Source organism: Rhinolophus sinicus, linkage group LG05 (assembly GCF_036562045.2).
Source record: "Rhinolophus sinicus isolate RSC01 linkage group LG05, ASM3656204v1, whole genome shotgun sequence".
In the NCBI taxonomy this organism is placed as follows: Eukaryota; Metazoa; Chordata; class Mammalia; order Chiroptera; family Rhinolophidae; genus Rhinolophus; species Rhinolophus sinicus.
In genome coordinates, this window is record NC_133755.1 from 91,235,447 (window position 1) to 91,252,263 (window position 16,817).

General features: G+C 40.2%; 1 protein-coding gene across 1 annotated transcript in view; it reads left to right on the top strand.

The window, feature by feature from the left end:
* The window catches only part of SPATS1 (spermatogenesis associated serine rich 1), a 31,342-nt gene extending 14,617 nt beyond the window's left edge, over positions 1-16,725 (top strand). Inside the window, exons 4-8 of the mRNA XM_019734589.2 lie at positions 5,240-5,364; positions 6,711-6,872; positions 13,483-13,603; positions 14,585-14,647; positions 16,083-16,725. Of these exons, the coding sequence (XP_019590148.2) occupies positions 5,240-5,364; positions 6,711-6,872; positions 13,483-13,603; positions 14,585-14,647; positions 16,083-16,230 (619 nt within the window). The 3' untranslated portion in view covers positions 16,231-16,725. The remainder of the gene's footprint in view (positions 1-5,239; positions 5,365-6,710; positions 6,873-13,482; positions 13,604-14,584; positions 14,648-16,082) is intronic.
* The last annotated feature ends 92 nt before the right edge of the window (positions 16,726-16,817 follow it).

Below are 16,817 nucleotides of genomic sequence, written 5' to 3' on the forward strand. Positions count from 1 at the left end.
CTTTGTCAAAAATTATCTGTCCATATTTATGTGGTTTTATTTCTGGGTTCTCAATTCTATTCCATTGGTCTATGTGTCTGTTTTTCTGCCAATACCATGCTGTTTTGATTATTGTAGCCCTGTAGTACAAGCTAAAGTCAGGGAGTGTGATACCTCCAGTATTGTTCTTTTTTCTTAAGATTGCTTTGGCTATTCAGGGTCTTTTGTGGTTCCAAACAAATCTGATGATTTTTTGTTCTATTTCTTTAAAAAATGCCATTGGGATTTTGATGGGGATTGCATTAAATCTGTATATTGCTTTGGGTAATATGGCCATTTTAACTATGTTGATTCTTCCAATCCATGAGCACGGAATGTCTTTCCATTTCTTTGTGTCTTCAATTTCTTTTAAAAATGTCTTATAGTTTTCAGCATATAGGTCTTTCACATCCTTGGTTAAGTTTATTCCTAGGTATTTTATTCTTTTTGCTGCAATTGCAAAAGGAATTGTTATTTTTATTTCTTTTTCTGAGATTTCATTGTTAGTATATAGGAATGCAATGGACTTTTGTACGTTGATTTTGTAGCCAGCAACTTTACTGTATTCATTGATTGTTGCTACTAGCTTTTTGGTGGAGTCTTTAGGATTTTCTATGTATAGCATCATGTCATCTGCAAAGAGTGACAATTTAACTTCTTCATTCCCAATTTGGATGCCTTTTATTTCTTTCTCTTGCCTGATTGCTCTGGCAAGGACTTCCATACTATGTTGAAAAGCAGAGGTGATAGGGGACAGCGCTGTCGTGTTCCTGAACTTAGAGCAAAGGGCTTCAGTTTCTCACCATTAATTATGAGATTAGCTGAGAGTTTGTCATATATGGCCTTTATTATGTTAAGGTATTTTCCTTCTATACCTATTTTATTAAGTGTTTTAATCATAAATGGATGCTATATTTTGTCAAATGCTTTTTCTGCATTAATTGATATATTCATATGATTTCTGTCCTTTATTTTGTTTATGTGATGTATCACATTGATTTTGTGGATGTTGAACCATCCTTGTGCACCAGGGATAAACCCCACTTGGTTGTGATGAATAATCTTTTTAATGCATTGTTGTATTTGATTTGCTAGAATTTAGTTTAGGATTTTTGCATTTGTATTCATCAGAGATATTGGGCTGTAGTTTTCTTTTCTTGTGTTGTCCTTACCAGGTTTTGGTATCAGTAATGTTGGCCTCATGAAATGAGTTGGGGAGTACTATCTCTTCTTCAATTTTTTGGAATAGTTTGAGCAGGATTGGTATTAGATCCTCTTTGAATGTTTGTTAGAATTCAGTAATGAAGCCATCTGGTCCCAGACTTTTGCTTTTGGGAAGGTTTTGGATGACTGATTCAATTTCGTTACTGGTGATCGGTCTGTTTAGATTTTCCAGTTCTTCATGGTTCAGCCTTGGAAGGCTATATGTTTCTAAGAACTTGTCCATTTCTTCTAGGTTATTGAATTTGGTGGCATATAGTCCTTCATAATATTCTTGGATGATCCTTTGTATTTCTGTGGCGTCTGTGATAACTTCCCCTTTTTCATTTCTGATTTTCTTAATTAGTGTCTTCTCCCTTTTTATCTTAGTGAATCTAGCCAAGGGTTTATCAATTTTGTTAATCTTTTCAAAGAACCAGCTCTTTGTCACATTAATTTTTTCTATTGTCTTTTTGTTCTCTATTTCATTTAGTTCTGCTCTGATTTTTGTTATTTCCTTTCTTCTGCTGACCTTGAGTTTCATTTGTTCTTCTTTTTCTAGTTCTTTAAGGTGTAATGCAAGGTTATTTATTTGGGATTTTTCTTATTTCTTGAGATAGGCCTGTAATTATATAAATTTTCCTCTTAAAACTGCTTTCGCTGCATCCCCAAAATTTTGGTAGGATGTATTTTCATTGTCATTTGTTTCTATGTATCTTTTGATCTCTCTCTAATTTCTTCTTTGACCCAGTCGTTCTTTAAAAGTATGTTGTTTAATCTCCATGTATTTGTGTTTTTTCCTGCTTTTTTTTTTTGCAGTTGATATCCAGTTTCAAAGCCTTATGATCAGAGAATATGCTTGTTATGATTTCAATCTTCTTAAATTTGCTGAGGCGGATTTTATGTCCCAATATATGGTCTATCCTTGAGAATGTTCCATGTACACCAGAAAAAAATGTATAGTCTGATGTTTTAGGATGAAGTGCTTTATATATGTCAATTATGTCCATTTCATCTAATGTGTCATTTAGGGCTGCTATTTCGTTATTTATTTTCTGTTTGGATGATCTATCCATAGCTGTCAATGATGTATTTAAGTCCCCTGGTATAATTGTGTTTTGGTCAATTTCTCCCTTTAGTTCTGTTAGTAGTTGCTTGGTATATTTCGGTGCTCCCCGATTGGGGGCATAAATATTGATGACTGTTATATCTTCTTCTTGTATAGTCCCCTTTACCATTATGAAATGACCATCTTTGTCTCTTGATACCTTTTTAACACTAAAGTCTGTTTCATCTGATATCAGTTCCCTTGAGATTTTTAATGGTTACATGCAGGTGTGGGACCAACCTGTTCCAGGTCTCCGTCCCTCCTACCAGTCTTGAGGTGTCTCCTTCTGTATGTCCTTAGTTGTAGGGTTTTGGTTCAGCTAGACTTCAGGTGATACTCAATGATGGTCATTCTGTAGTTTAGTTGTAGTTTAGACTAAGTTTGAGGTGGTCAGGAGAAAAGGTAAGCACAGCATTTATGAACTCCTCCATCTTGACTGGAAATCAGTCCATTTCTTTTTCAAGTGGAAATGATTCTATTGGCCATCACAGGATTGCTAGTAGGGAGCAAACGAGACAAGCAATATGAAGTTGCTTTGAAACTACTCCAATATAATAAGGGTGATGAAATGTTTGAAAAAAGAGCCTATGATTTGATAACAGATAACTGAAAACATTGGCCACAGCCATCTGTCACATTCAAAGCCCCTTAAACCAGAAGTGATTGCATTTTCTGCTGACACCCACAGTAGTGTGTTGTAGGCCTTTTTAACTGCCAGGAAGTTCAGCACTAAACATCATTCTTCTTTATTATAACCATTTCAGTCTAGGTTTGTTTTTGATTACTTCTTCCTCTTATCTTTATACGTGTTGATTTTTAATTTCCATTTAATGGTTTTATTTAACATGTATTTTTTTGTAACAGTTTTATTGATGCATAATTCATATACCATATAATTCACCCATTTGAAATGTGCAACTCAGTGGTTTGTAGTGTATTCACAAAGTTGTGTAACCATTACCACAATCAATTTTAGAACGTTTTTGTCACCCCCAAAAGAAGCCTGTTACCCTCTAGCAGTCATCCCTCACCATGTCCACTGTCCCCTCAACCCTAGACAACCACTAATCTACTTTTTGTATCTATAGATGTGCCTATTTTGTGCATTTCACATAAATGGAATCATAAATATGTGGTCTTTACTGCCTGGTTTCTTTAACTTAGCATTATGTCTTCAAGGTTTATCCATGTTGTAACATGTATCAGTACATAATTCTTTTTTTAAAAAAAATTGTGGTAGAATACATACATATAACATAACATTTGCCATTTTATGTATTCTTTTGTTTTTTAAATAATTGCAGTTTTTGCAATTATTTTTAACCTTTTAAAAAAAATTTTATTGGGGAAGGGGAACAGGATTTTATTGGGGGAACAGTGTGTACTTCCAGGACTTTTTTTTCCCAGTCAAGTTGTTGTCCTTTCAATCTTAGTTGTGGAGGGCGCTCAGCTCCAGGTCCAGTTGCCATTGCTAGTTGCAGGGGGCGCAGCCACCATCCCTTGCGGGAGTCGAACCGGCCACCTGGTGGTTGAGAGGACGCATTCCAACCAACTGAGCCATCTGGAAGCTCAGCAGCAGCTCTGTTCAAGGTGCCGTGTTCAATCTTAGTTGCAGGGGGTGCTGCCCACCATCCCTTGCGGGACTCGAGGAATTGAACTGGCATCCTTGTGGTTGAGAGCCCACTGGCCCATGTGGGAATCGAACCGGCAGCCTTCAGAGTTAGGAGCACGGAGCTCTAACCGCCTGAGCCACTGGGCTGGCTCCCTCACCTTTTAATTTTTTATTTTTTAAAGATTTTATTGGGGAAGGGGAACAGGACTTTGTTGGGGAACAGTGTGTACTTCCAGGCCTTTTTTCAAGTCAAGTTGTTGTCCTTTCAATCTTAGTTGTGGAGCGTGCCATTCAGCTTCAAGTTGTTGTCCTTTCCGTCTTAGTTGTGGAGGGCACAGCTCAGCTCCAGGTCCAGTTGCCGTTGCTAGTTGCAGGGGGCGCAGCCCACCATCCCTTGTGGGAGTCGAGGAGTTGAACTGGCAACCTTGTGGTTGCGAGCCCACTGGCCCGTGTGGGAATCGAACCGGCAGCCTTCGGAGTTAGGAGCATGGAGCTCCAACCGCCTGAACCACCTGGACGGCCCCATTTTACCTATTCTTAAGGGTACAATTCAGAGGCATTAATTATCCTCACATTATTGTGTGAGCATCACTACTATCTATTTTCAAAAAATTTTCGTCATCCCAAACAGAAAATCTGTAACCATTAGACAATAATTCCCAATTCTCCCCTGTCCTCAGACCTTAGTATGCTAATCTCCTAACCTAATCTATCTTCTCTCTCTATGAATTTTACCTATTCTAAGTATTTTATGTAAGTGGAATAATACAATATTTGTCGTTTTGTGTTTGGCTTATTTCACTTAATGTTTTCAAGGTTTATCCATGTTGTAACATGTGTCAGAACTTCATCCCATTTTGTGTCTGAATAATAGTCCATTGTATGTATACATGACATTTTGTCTATCCATTCATCTGTCGATAGCTATTTGGGTTGTTTCTACTTTTTGACTCTTACGAGTAATGTTGCAATGAACATTCACAAACATGTATCTGTTTGAGTCTCTGTTTTCAATTCTTTTGGGTACACCCCGAATACCCAGCAGTACAATTGCTGGGCTGTATGGTAATTCTATATTTAACCTTTTGAGGAACCACCAAACTGTTTTTAAGCATGAATCTTTTGAATATGTTTCAGGCCCCTCAAAGTGTGAATAAGCAAATTATATGCTCATGGACGTTTATGGAAGAGTAGGCCTAGTTCTCATAAGTGAGGGTAATTCTAGTATAAGATATGTAAGACCAGGTTCTAACTACCAGTTGAGCATATGGAAGAATCTAATCCTTCTGCTTCCTTTCCAGCCCTGCTGCAGATTTGGATCTGAAATCCTCCTCCTCACATTCTGATCACTGCTCTGAAACCTCATTGCCTGAAGTCCAAGAGGATAAATATCCCGAGGAGTTCAGCCTTCTTAAGTTGCAGACAAGTGAGTAAGTCATAGATTCTCCTCCACATGCTTCCATGCCCAGGGTCTTTTCAGAAGTCTGCCAAACTGTTGGGCATCATGCACTGAAGACCCCCTAAGTGCCAGGCATTCAACACGCTTCATCTATAACTCTCACAACAACTCTGCTGGGGCAAATATCATTATATATTTTTCAAAAACAAAATGCTTTTATATAAAAACCATAAAAGAACTGTATCAAAATGCTAAAATAATAAAGAATAGCGAGTATAGAAACCCCTTCCCTCAACATTCTCCAACAGTATCCCCCATTCTGCCCAATAGCTGTGAAGAGTTTGATATATATACTATTCTTCCAGAATTTTGAAATGCGTATGTTTAATTATATATATGCTTACATATATATATTTATAGTTTTATATTTGTATTTTATATTTATACATAGTATATATATACATATGCTTATGTATATATGCATTCATATATATGGTGTAGTATACAACCATATTTTCAGAAGTAGGAAATAGTGTACAAACTATTTTCAAAGTAGATAAATCATGGATCTCTTTCTGTGTCAATGCATATAGACCTATGTGGCTAATGGAGACCTACCCATTTTACACAGAAGGAAACAGGCTTGGAGAGATTCAGTCACCCATCCAAGCACACATAGGTAGGAAATAGAGTGATGGGATTAGAATTCAAACTTCCCTGCCTCCAAAGCCTATGTTCTTTCTTGGCTACCACACAGCCCAACTGTTTCTCAAGCAACCGTAGAGCTGTTAGGAGATCTTTTATTGCTTTAACAATTTTATAGAAAAAATACCAAATGAGGAAACAAAGACACCGAGAGGTCCAGGAATTTGCCTCAGGTCTCGCAGCAGCCTTTCTTATTTGCCATAATCACACATATACCTAGTCTGGTGTCACATGTGTGTGCTACTGTTGCTGCCAACGCCATATTCCACCCGGTTAAGTTGCCGTGGTTGGCCCTGCCCTTCCCTGGTTGATGGGCATTCCATTCTTCCTACCCACGTATCAGAGTGAAGGTTGGGTCATAAGTACCTGTAAAACTGTCTCTGAGCTTCCCCGTACATCACTTCCAACCATAAAATTGGCTTTATTTTTGGAGGAGAGGATAAAAATGGAAAAAAACACACCACGAGGCCTCTTAGACCGCTTTCTCCCCACGTCCCTTCTTTTTGTGTCTAGTCCCACAGAGGCTAACACGGCTCTGATGTAGAACCAAGGAATTATACATGGTGATAAGGTTGTACAGCCAGATAGTGCCTGGGGAGTTTTCACAACCTTTTGTCATTCCATTGCATTATGAGCCTGGGACTGGAAGGATTTCTGATGTCTTGCAGAAGATGGGCAGCGTCCTGAGTGGACATTTTACCCGAGGTGTAGCAGCAGTATCCACACCTACCACGTTGGAAAGCAGTGCTTCTTTAACGGGGTCTTCCTCGGAAACAAGAGGTCTCTATCAGAGATGACAGTGGACAAGTGCTTTGGGAGGAAGAAATATGGTAATGTGTTCCTCCTGTTCCTTGGCTGTGCAATGCCTGAAAATAACCTTGAATTGTAATTCTGCAGGCCCAGCATTCTGTGGCTGGGGGCAGCCCTGCAGGGTTACCATGCCACCCAAGGGCGGCCACGAAGACAAGAAAGTAAAGGGGATGGTTGGCAGGCTGCATTTTTTGGCAAAGAACTTACAACATACGCTGATCCACATTTTTGTATTTCTCTGAATTTCATGAAATGCTAATGTGACATTTAAGTCATCAGATAGGTTCTCTCAGATACTTATTAATAGAAACTTTCATTGAAGTCCGGGGAAAATAATTCATGTTTCAATTAGATGCTGCCTGTCATATGCATTTAAACTGTATTCTTCACAAGGAAATCATCCCATAAACCTTAGCCTGACATGCATGCTGTTATTTCACAGCTTATTTAATTACAGGTAATTGAGATGAGGATTATCTATGTCTGTCTATCTATCTATCTATCTATCTATCTATCTATCTATCTATCTATCATCTATCATCTCTACCCTCGGTTTGTAACTTGATGAGTTCTCTGCCCCAACATACCCATAATTTATTGAAAAACCCTACAGAGTTTTCTGAATACCAACAGACCATTTATGGCATACTGTTCTGCAGAAATACCTGTGTAGGAGGCAGCCCCTGCTTCAGGAATGACTAGAATTGCTGTTGTAGGAATACAAAGAGAAAGAAATAGGAAGTTCTCATGTTTGAGTTTTAAAATAGACTTTTAAACTCATATTGGAGACAAAAAGTTTTGAAAACCGAGGCTTTTGTTTGCATAGAGAATGCACGAAAAAGCCAGGCTAAAGGAGGTGGGAGAGTAGCCACCGATGTGGGGTCTTTGAGGAGCCCTGCATCCTGCCTAATTCCTGAGGTCAAAATCTCGTGGGTGATTGGATGTGAATCTAGCTGGAGCATCTGTCTCAGAGTGTGGCTGGGGAATGACCTTGAGCCTCAGAGGGAAGTGGCATCTTCCCTGACTCTGAGCAAGGGTAGTGATAGCTGTGGGCAATGGGTGAGCAGAAGCCAGCCTCAGGCTCTCACCCACCCAGGAGATGTGGAAGCATAGCTTCATTTCTGTGCCCTGTGAAGGCTGTGGAGGTTAGGACAGAGAGAAAGAGGGAGAGGGAGAGAGAGCAAGCCAGGAGAGCTGCACAGGTCTCACACTGGAATGCAGGAGGCCACAGTGTGATGCACTGTGGTGCATCAAGCCAGGGATCTTATGAGAATAAATTTATGTCTCACCTGAGGCATTGTGGAGGAGGAGGGCTTTCTGAGGATCGGAATGGATGACACATTTTAGCAGACAGCAAAAATAGATGCCCACTCTCAGAGAGTAGCAGAGGCAAGTGGAACAGCAGGTACCAGTGTGGTTTGCAGACAGTAACCCAGGCCCCAAAGCTTCTACAAAAGCCTCGATGTCATGTAACCCTGCTGTGCACACCCCTACTTCCCACTCCCAACTGAGATGCAGCCATCAGGATTTATTTAACTGGTTTAAATCTGAAACAACTGAGAAAAACCAAGAAGGGGCTCAGTGTAGCTGTATGTTACTAAAGAATGCTCTTGGCTGCGCATAAGAGAAAAAACACATTATCAGAGGCTTAAATCATAAGATATTTCTTATGTCCTTAATAAGAAGTTTTGAAGTCTAGGTGGCCTGTAACGGTTTGGTTTCCCAGTGATGTCCTCAAAGATAAAGGCTCATTTTGTCTTTGTGCACTACCATTCTTAGTAGTGTAGGATTTTTGTCTTCGTGCTTGTCATCTTATGGGCACAAGATAACTGCTCCAGTTCCAAACATCACATTTCTATTTAAGACACGAAAAAGAGGAAACTCTCTTGTTGCCTTCCCCTTTTAGAAGGAAGGGAAAGTCTTACCATATGGTCCTTAGGAGACTTTCTTCCACTCGTGTCTCTGGCCAGCACTGGGCCAGCTACAAGGATACGTCAGAGTGAATGGCGTTCTGGTGATGATTCAAATACTAACCATAACCCATCCCTTCCCTCCTAACTCAACAGTAAACATTATCCTGAATTTTGTGTTTATTATTCCTTTTCCTTTCTTTCTTCCTTCCTTTTATGGTTTTTATAAATACTGAGGAAATGCAAAAGTATATTTATGAAATAGGTATTGACTATATAGAATAAAATTTCACAAACACTTGTATGCATCTCATTCCATTTAAGAAATGGAATATCTTTATATATCGAAGCCTCCAGTAGGCCCTTCCCTGAATACAACGTCTTTCTTCTCACCACTCCAGTGGTAACCCCTATTCTACTTTTATTAAAAAGAAACAGATTTTATTGGGGACATTTTCAAAGGTGCCAAAATAGAGAGAAGAGCATAATGTAACCAAATGTACCCATCACTTAGTGTCAACGTTATCAAAAGGTGGCTACTCTTGTTTCATTTTACCCCTCTCCCCCAGGGATTATTTTAAAACAAATTCCAGACATCATATACAGAGGGTGCCAAAAAAAAAAGTATATATATTTTAGGAAAGGAAAATATTGTATTAAAATTGTATATACTGATAACAAAAGGTGAATACAAATCACGTGCATACATTTTTTTGGCACCCCTGGTAGTTTAATCTGTAAACATATCATTATGTACCTCTAATAGATAAAGATTATTTTTATTAACATGACCATAATACCATTCTCATATCTTTTTTTTTTTTTAAGGTTTTATTGGGGAAGGGAGACAGGACTTTATTGGGGAACAGTGTGTACTTCCAGGCCTTTTTTCCCAGTCAAGTTGTTGTCCTTTCAATCTTAGTTGTGGAGGGCACAGCTCAGCTCCAGGTCCAGTTGCCATTGCTAGTTGCAGGGGGCACAGCCCACCATCCCTTGCAGAACTCCAGGAGTAGAACTGGCAACCTTGTGGTTGAGAGCCCACTGGCCCATGTGGGAATCGAACCAGCAGCCTTCAGAGTTAGGAGCATGGAGCTCTAACCATCTGAGCCACCGGGCTGGCCCCCATTCTCATATCTTTAAAAAACTAACAATAATTCCTTAACATCATCAAATATTCAGTCAGTGCTCAAATATCCAATTGCTTCACAAATGCCATAATTTTAAAATATTTGTAGTTTGTTTAAATTAGGTTCACATTTGGCAATTAGTTAAAAAGCCTCTTAGGTCTTTTTTAATATGTAGGTTTTCCCTCCCTTTTTCTCTTGCAAATTATTTGGTGAAGAAACTAGGTTGTTTGTCCTGTAGAGTTTACCACAGTCAGGATTTTGCTGATTACCTTTCTTGATAGCATTTAACAGGTTCCTCTGTCTTATGTATTTCTTGTAAACTGATACTTGATTTGTCTTAGTGTGATTATCTCAGGTGATGTTGTGCAATGACTTATTTAAATATCAAATGGTCTTTTTCCATTTCTTTTCTTTCTTGATTTCACTGCAGCACTTGATATTGTTAAGCTTGACACGGAACACTTCTTCTTTTGTGAAATTCTCTCCTCCCTCATTATTTCTTTTTAAATTAAAAAAGTTTTTTCAATTACAGATGACAGCCAATATTATTTTAGTGTCAGATGTACAGTATGGTGGGTAGACATTTATAAAACTTACAAAGTGATCCCCGCATAAGTCTAGTACCCTCTGGCACCGTACATAGTTATTACAATATTATTGACTATATTCCCTATGCTGTACTTTACATCCCCATGACTATTTTGTAACTGCCAATTTGAACTTCTTAATCCTTTCATCTTTTTCACCCAACCCCTCAAACCCTGTCCCATCTGGCAGCTATCAGTTTGTTCTCTGTATCTAACTCATTATTTCTTGAACAAGATGGAGCAGCATCATCAGGGACCGCCAGCCAGCTGCCATTTTGAACTGGAATCAACACATTTATTATAGAAAAAATATATTTAATTAATAGTTGACTCCCAGCTGCTGTGATCAGGCTATTGGGAGAGTTCTTTAAAGGTCTAATTTGTTGTCATAGAACCAAATGTTGTCTGTGGTTATAGGTTGTCAGGAACTAGACCTGAAGTATATTTTTTTCTCTTGTATGGGCCTTCCTACAGTGTAGCATATTATAGTCAGAATAGGATGGATTCTGCTGCAGTCACAAACGTTCGCTGAAATCTCGGCAGCTTAACATTAAGGTGTGCTTCTTTCTCTCGCAAAGTCCACTGTGGATCCAGGGGCACTCCAGAGCAGCCACACTCCAAGCAGTGACTCATGGATTCCTTTTGCTTTCACCTTGCGACTTCTCCATTTCAGCATGTGGCTTCTAAGGTTGCCATAGCAGGAGAAAGAGAAAGTCCCACATCAGGTCTTAAAAGCTTCTGTCTGGACGTGACACACACATCTCTGCTCACACCCTATTGGTTATAACATGGCTCTACCGGACTGCAAAAGGGTGGAGAAATGTGGGGCAGAATATACTAGGTTGGTGCAAAAGTAATTGTGGTTTTGCAATTATTTTTAACCTTTTTAAACCTCAGTTACTTTTGCACCAACCTAATATTTGGTGAACAGTTTGCTCCTTCATATAGTTCTTTGATTTGAATGTGTATATCCCATTTTCTGCCTGCCGAACATCTTTATATCTAGGATATTAGATGGTTTGTCTGAAATGTTAATAAGCGTTAGAACTGATCATGCTGTGTTATGGATCTATCAGCTATTGATACACAGTGGCCAGCACTTTTGGCTGGTACCTGTTTTTGTGGAATATTCAGAAATTATACCAAGATCCCATATTATACCTAATAGTGTTGTTTGGGAGATTTCCCCCTAAAAGTAACATTTTATACTTACACACAAGCCATTGGTGCTTTTTCTACTTGCTGGCATTATCTTTTGAGATTTTTGACAATAGATTTCTAAGTGTTGTCTTCAGACCATCTGTATCACAATCAACTGGAAAATCTGTAAACAATGCTGGTTCTGGGAGCCACTCCAGGCGGGGATCCATAAAGCTGCATTTTTAAGAAGCTCCCTAGTGATTCTGAGGTATGGTAAACGTCTACGATGACTATTCTGCAGTGTATGGATGGCATTTATTACCTTATATAGTATTATTTAATCTCCTATATAAACGTAAGATAAGATTCCCTAGGGAAAGGTTTATACCTTAGCTAGACGGCAATTGTATTTTCCATATTTAAAAAAAAATTGGGATGGGGGTTGTATTAAGCTAGTCCTGATTTTAAATAATAATAACTGCTACCGTTCCTTGAGTACTGATTGTGTCCAGATTACTCTCAGTACTCATGGTAACTGCAAAGTAGACATTTGAAATAAACAGTTTATAAATGAGGATTCTAAGGCTTAGGGGAGTTAGTAAATAGCCCAAGGGCACAGAACTAGAAACTGCAGAACTGAATTTGCGCTTAGGCATGACTGACTCCCAAGTTCAAACCCTTCTCAGCACCTCCTGCTGTCACCTGACCTTTACCTGTCAAAAGGTAGGGTCACTCTACTCTCCTTGCTTTGAATCCTTCTCATCTCATACCCAACAGACGCTCAATCCCTGGGTACAATTGATGCTATTCCACTACATGTAAGAGCTAAGAAAAAGTTTAAATGAAGAATCTTAACTATTGAAAAGGCTTTTGAAAGAGAATGGTAAACAAAAAAAAAAAAATTAAGTGCTCCAGTTGCTTGAGTACTGCCACCTATTGTAAGATGGCTTCTCTGAGTGAGGGAGAGGAGTTTGGGTAGGTAGGAAACAGTTTATCAAAAAATCTTCCCTTGCTCTCCCTCTGGCTTGCATTGTGGGTACAGTTGAATTGAATAATATCAAAACACACATTTAAAAAGAAAAGGAAAAGAAAGAGTTCTAGTCATTGGGTGTGTGGGCTAAAAAGGAGGATGTGCCTGCACCCACGTATCCCTGCCTCTGATCCCAAGGCCGGTTTGTCTTGCAGCCCAGGCTTGTTCTCTTAGGAGGTGCATGTGGTGGCAGATGTATGGGTTTAAATGACCATCTTGTATCAGCTGACTCCTTTCGATCTCATGTGATTAGTTACTTGTTCCCGGGCTAGTTGAAGGGACTGAGTTGGGTGTCGGTGGATACACAGTGTGTGCCCAGCCGCAGTGGACTATGTCCCGACTCGTTTTCACCAAGAGCATTACCCGCGGCTGCTGCACTGCCCCAGTCTGAAGCAGGAGGAGCAGGGCTCTCATTAGCTGATTTCCTCCTGAGACCCAGTCAGAGAGGCAGAGCCCCAGTGACGTGGCTTTGAGAGCCTCATTGAACTCCTTGAAAATGCACTGATGCTCAGGAATGAAACGATTTTAAGTCAGGGTTCTTGCTCATCATGGCAGAGATACCTCTGATTCGCCATTCATTTGAACATCCCATCCGAACCTAAGCTATTCTTCTTAGGTTGAGATAATCATAACAACACTTTTTAGAAAATGTCCCAAACATAGGCTCACACTTGTATCTTCTTCCCCAGGTGAGACCATTACAAACAGAACTTCAAGATACCTATGTGTACCTCATAATAAAATACTAACTTATCTTATTTCCATTGTCACGGCATATCTGTGGATCATTTTCAACCTTTTTTTTTTATGACTTTGTTTTTAAACATCTTTCACAGATATTGATCCCAGGAATGGAATCCCAAGGTCAACTCCAGGAGACAATCCATATATGTACGCAGAACAGAGTAAGGGCTTCCACAAAGCAGGATCAACTCTCCCACCTGTGAATTTTTCGACGTAAGTGTATGTTAATCCTAGGGCTATTTAGTTAACTTGGAAGGAATTGTATCTTTTTCTACTACATATAAATTGTTTTTTTTTTTTTTTTTTTAATGAGTAGATTATTTTATTTTTTATTTATTTTATTTTTTTATTGGGGAAGGGGAACAGGACTTTATTGGGGAACAGTGTGTACTACCAGGACTTTTTTTTCCCCCCAAGTCAAGTTGTTGTCCTTTCAATCTTAGTCGTGGAGGGCGCAGCTCAGCTCCATGTCCAGTTGCCCGTTGCTAGTTGCAGGGGGCGCAGCCCACCATCCCTTGCCGGAGTCGAATCGGCAACCTTGTGGTTGAGAGCCCACTGGCCCATGTGGGAATTGAACCGGCAGCCCTCAGAGTTAGGAGCATGGAGCTCCAACCGCCTGAGCCACTGGGCTGGCCTGAGAGAACATAAATTGTATTTTATAAGGGGTAGATCGCAACAAGACGTGGTTGGTGAAAATTTCTAAAAAGTCCACATTTAGCTCGTTAGTGTACACATGCATGTGCGTGTATAATTCAAATTATACGCAGGATCTTGACTGCAAAGAAGTGGTTGTTTAATCTATTCCTATTGTTATTACCACAAATCTCATAACTTCATATTTTCATGCCGGATAAGGTTGTTGATTAGTGATTACTATTTTGGTGGACTTACCCTTAGAACCAAACTTAGACCAAAGCAAGTGAGGAGAAAGGGAGGGTCATTAAATTAAAAGAAACGTAGTTGGTGTATTGCATTAAAAATGTGAATTAAAAAATTAACCGTGTTTGATTTAGTGATGTTTACTAAACATGATAAAAATAATAAGAATTATGGTCATGTATGGGCTTCCAGTTTTGAAGCCCATACACGACCATTAAAATGAGAAAATAAGACATTTTATTGAACACAGTGATATAGTGATCATTTTGCTGTAGAAGCCAAACCAATTTTATGATTACCTTTTCTGTTTTTCAGGGTACCTTACGAAAAGAAATTTGATACGTTTATTCCACTTGAGCCTCTTCCACAAATTCCTAAGTGAGTTCTCTCACCATGTTTTATCCTATCCTATCTTTATGAAAATATCAAGTATTTATTCTTTTCCCCTATGGAGGAGACACTCAACACGTAGGAACCTTTCGAATCCCAGCAGGTAGGTGGGGCAGTTTGTTTGGAGGGTTTCTGGCGAGACACTTGGAGGCAAGAGCCTGTGCAGTCTGGCAGCAGGGCTTCTCACGCTTCGACAGATGTGATTGACAGGCTGACTATCAGATGCCACGTGGTGTGCTAGGTATGCGCTATGGGGGCAGAAAGACAGGGCCCCTGATTTCCAAAACATAAGGGTTTGTTGGAACAGAAGGACACATGTTTAAATGAGTGCAGCCAGGGAGAATGGTTAGAGTTTGAAGAGGCAGAGAGAAAGCCATTGGAGTCTCGGACCTATTAATGATATTTTTACTCAGTTCCATTCTGAACCTCATTTTTTTTTTCCCAAGTAGTAGTATCCTGACCTAGACAGAGGTATATGTCAGTGTATTGCTCTTCATCCTGCTTTTCTCACTTGGGCTTTTACTATTGGCTTGTCAGTTTTAAATGATAACCTTGACTCCCATCTATTACCTAACTGGTGATCCTGCTCTTTCTTCTTGCAGGGAATTCCCTACCCTCAGCAGGTTATCAGGGCTTTCCCTCAGTCATGCTACACTTCTCCCTAAAAGAGTGGAAAGTCTGGCTGCTAAAAAATAAAAACATTCTTCTTCTTCCTGCTCCAACTCGTCCCAGGAGTCATACTGCCCTGGTGCCACTTGGAACACACTCAGTGCAGCCCACACATGCCATTTCAAATCTCAACAGACCTGAGGATGCAGGGTGTCTGCATGAGCTGAGGTGCCAGCAGAAAACAGAAGGAACGAACACTCAGCTAGGATTCTGAAGGCAGTTTATTGAAGGGACTGTTTAACAGATGTGGGAGCAAATTGAGGGAACTCACCTGGGAGGGTGAAGCACGCAGGGACTCCCGACAGAGGGAAGCTCTTACTGCTCCGAAGTCTCAGCAGCAAGAGGAGGGATTATGGTTCACAGAGTGGTAGGAGACGGAGAAGGGCTGTCCCGAAGGAGTTGTGGCAGTGGAGATGCAGCCACTGCTGGAACTGGGATACCTCAGGAGACAGGGCAGGAGCTGGGTAAGAAACACCCCAACCTCTCTTCTCACCCTCCGATCTCCTGTTGATGCCTCCTATTAGCCAAACCCAGCTCAAAAGTGGGGGCAGGGAGGAGTCAAGGTGATGCCAGCTGCAGGGGTCAGCGTCCTGGGCAGAGAAGTGCGGAACAAAGATCTGGGTTTGGGCAGGAGCAAATGGTGAGCAACTAACATGGTGTTTTATTTTGATACTGATCTTCTACATTGGAGGCCTTTTTACTTTTGGAGGGTGTCAGACAAACTCAAACTCAGGATGCTCTTTTCTTCCTACAGCTTTCCTTTCTGGGTGAAGGAGAAGGCGAACAAGCTGAAGAATGAGATAAAAGAAGTTGAGGAGCTTGACAAGTGGCAGCCAGCGATGCCCTTGATACACAGTTTATTCCCTCCTGGTGGGTTAAAGAGCCTTCAAAGAATAGCATAAAAACTGGAGGTGAGCCCAGAAGAGCAGGCTTTTGAGAGACTTCTCCATGGAGAGGAGAGCGTCTCCCAGAGTGGATGGTGTCCTTTGTCCCAGGTGGTCCCTTCTGCAGAGGTCATGAGCCGAGTGTGTTGGTTGAAAACTCTCCATGGAATACAACCTTTACCTCCGTGCCTCTGTCCACAGATTCGTTGGACTTCCCAAGGCAAACCTGAGCAGAGACAGGCCCACTGAGCACACACTGACTGAACTCCGGAGAGCCTCTTCCAGTTGATTGCTTCTGTCAGTGTGACTGTTCTAAATCAAATGTCTGACTTTGATGAGATATCACTGTACTTTGCTTTTTTTTTTTTAACTTTATATTTTGAAAAGTTTCAAACTTACAGGAAAGTTGCGAGAATTGTACATGAGCCACAGATTGTTTAGTCAATTGAACAATCTGTCACCTAGATTCTATGATTGTTAATATCTATCCAAATTTGTGCGTACGCACTCTTATATTATCACTAGTATTATTTTGCTGAACTACTTGAGAATGAGTGGCAGACAGCATAACCTTTGACTCCAACATACCTATACATTTCAGTATG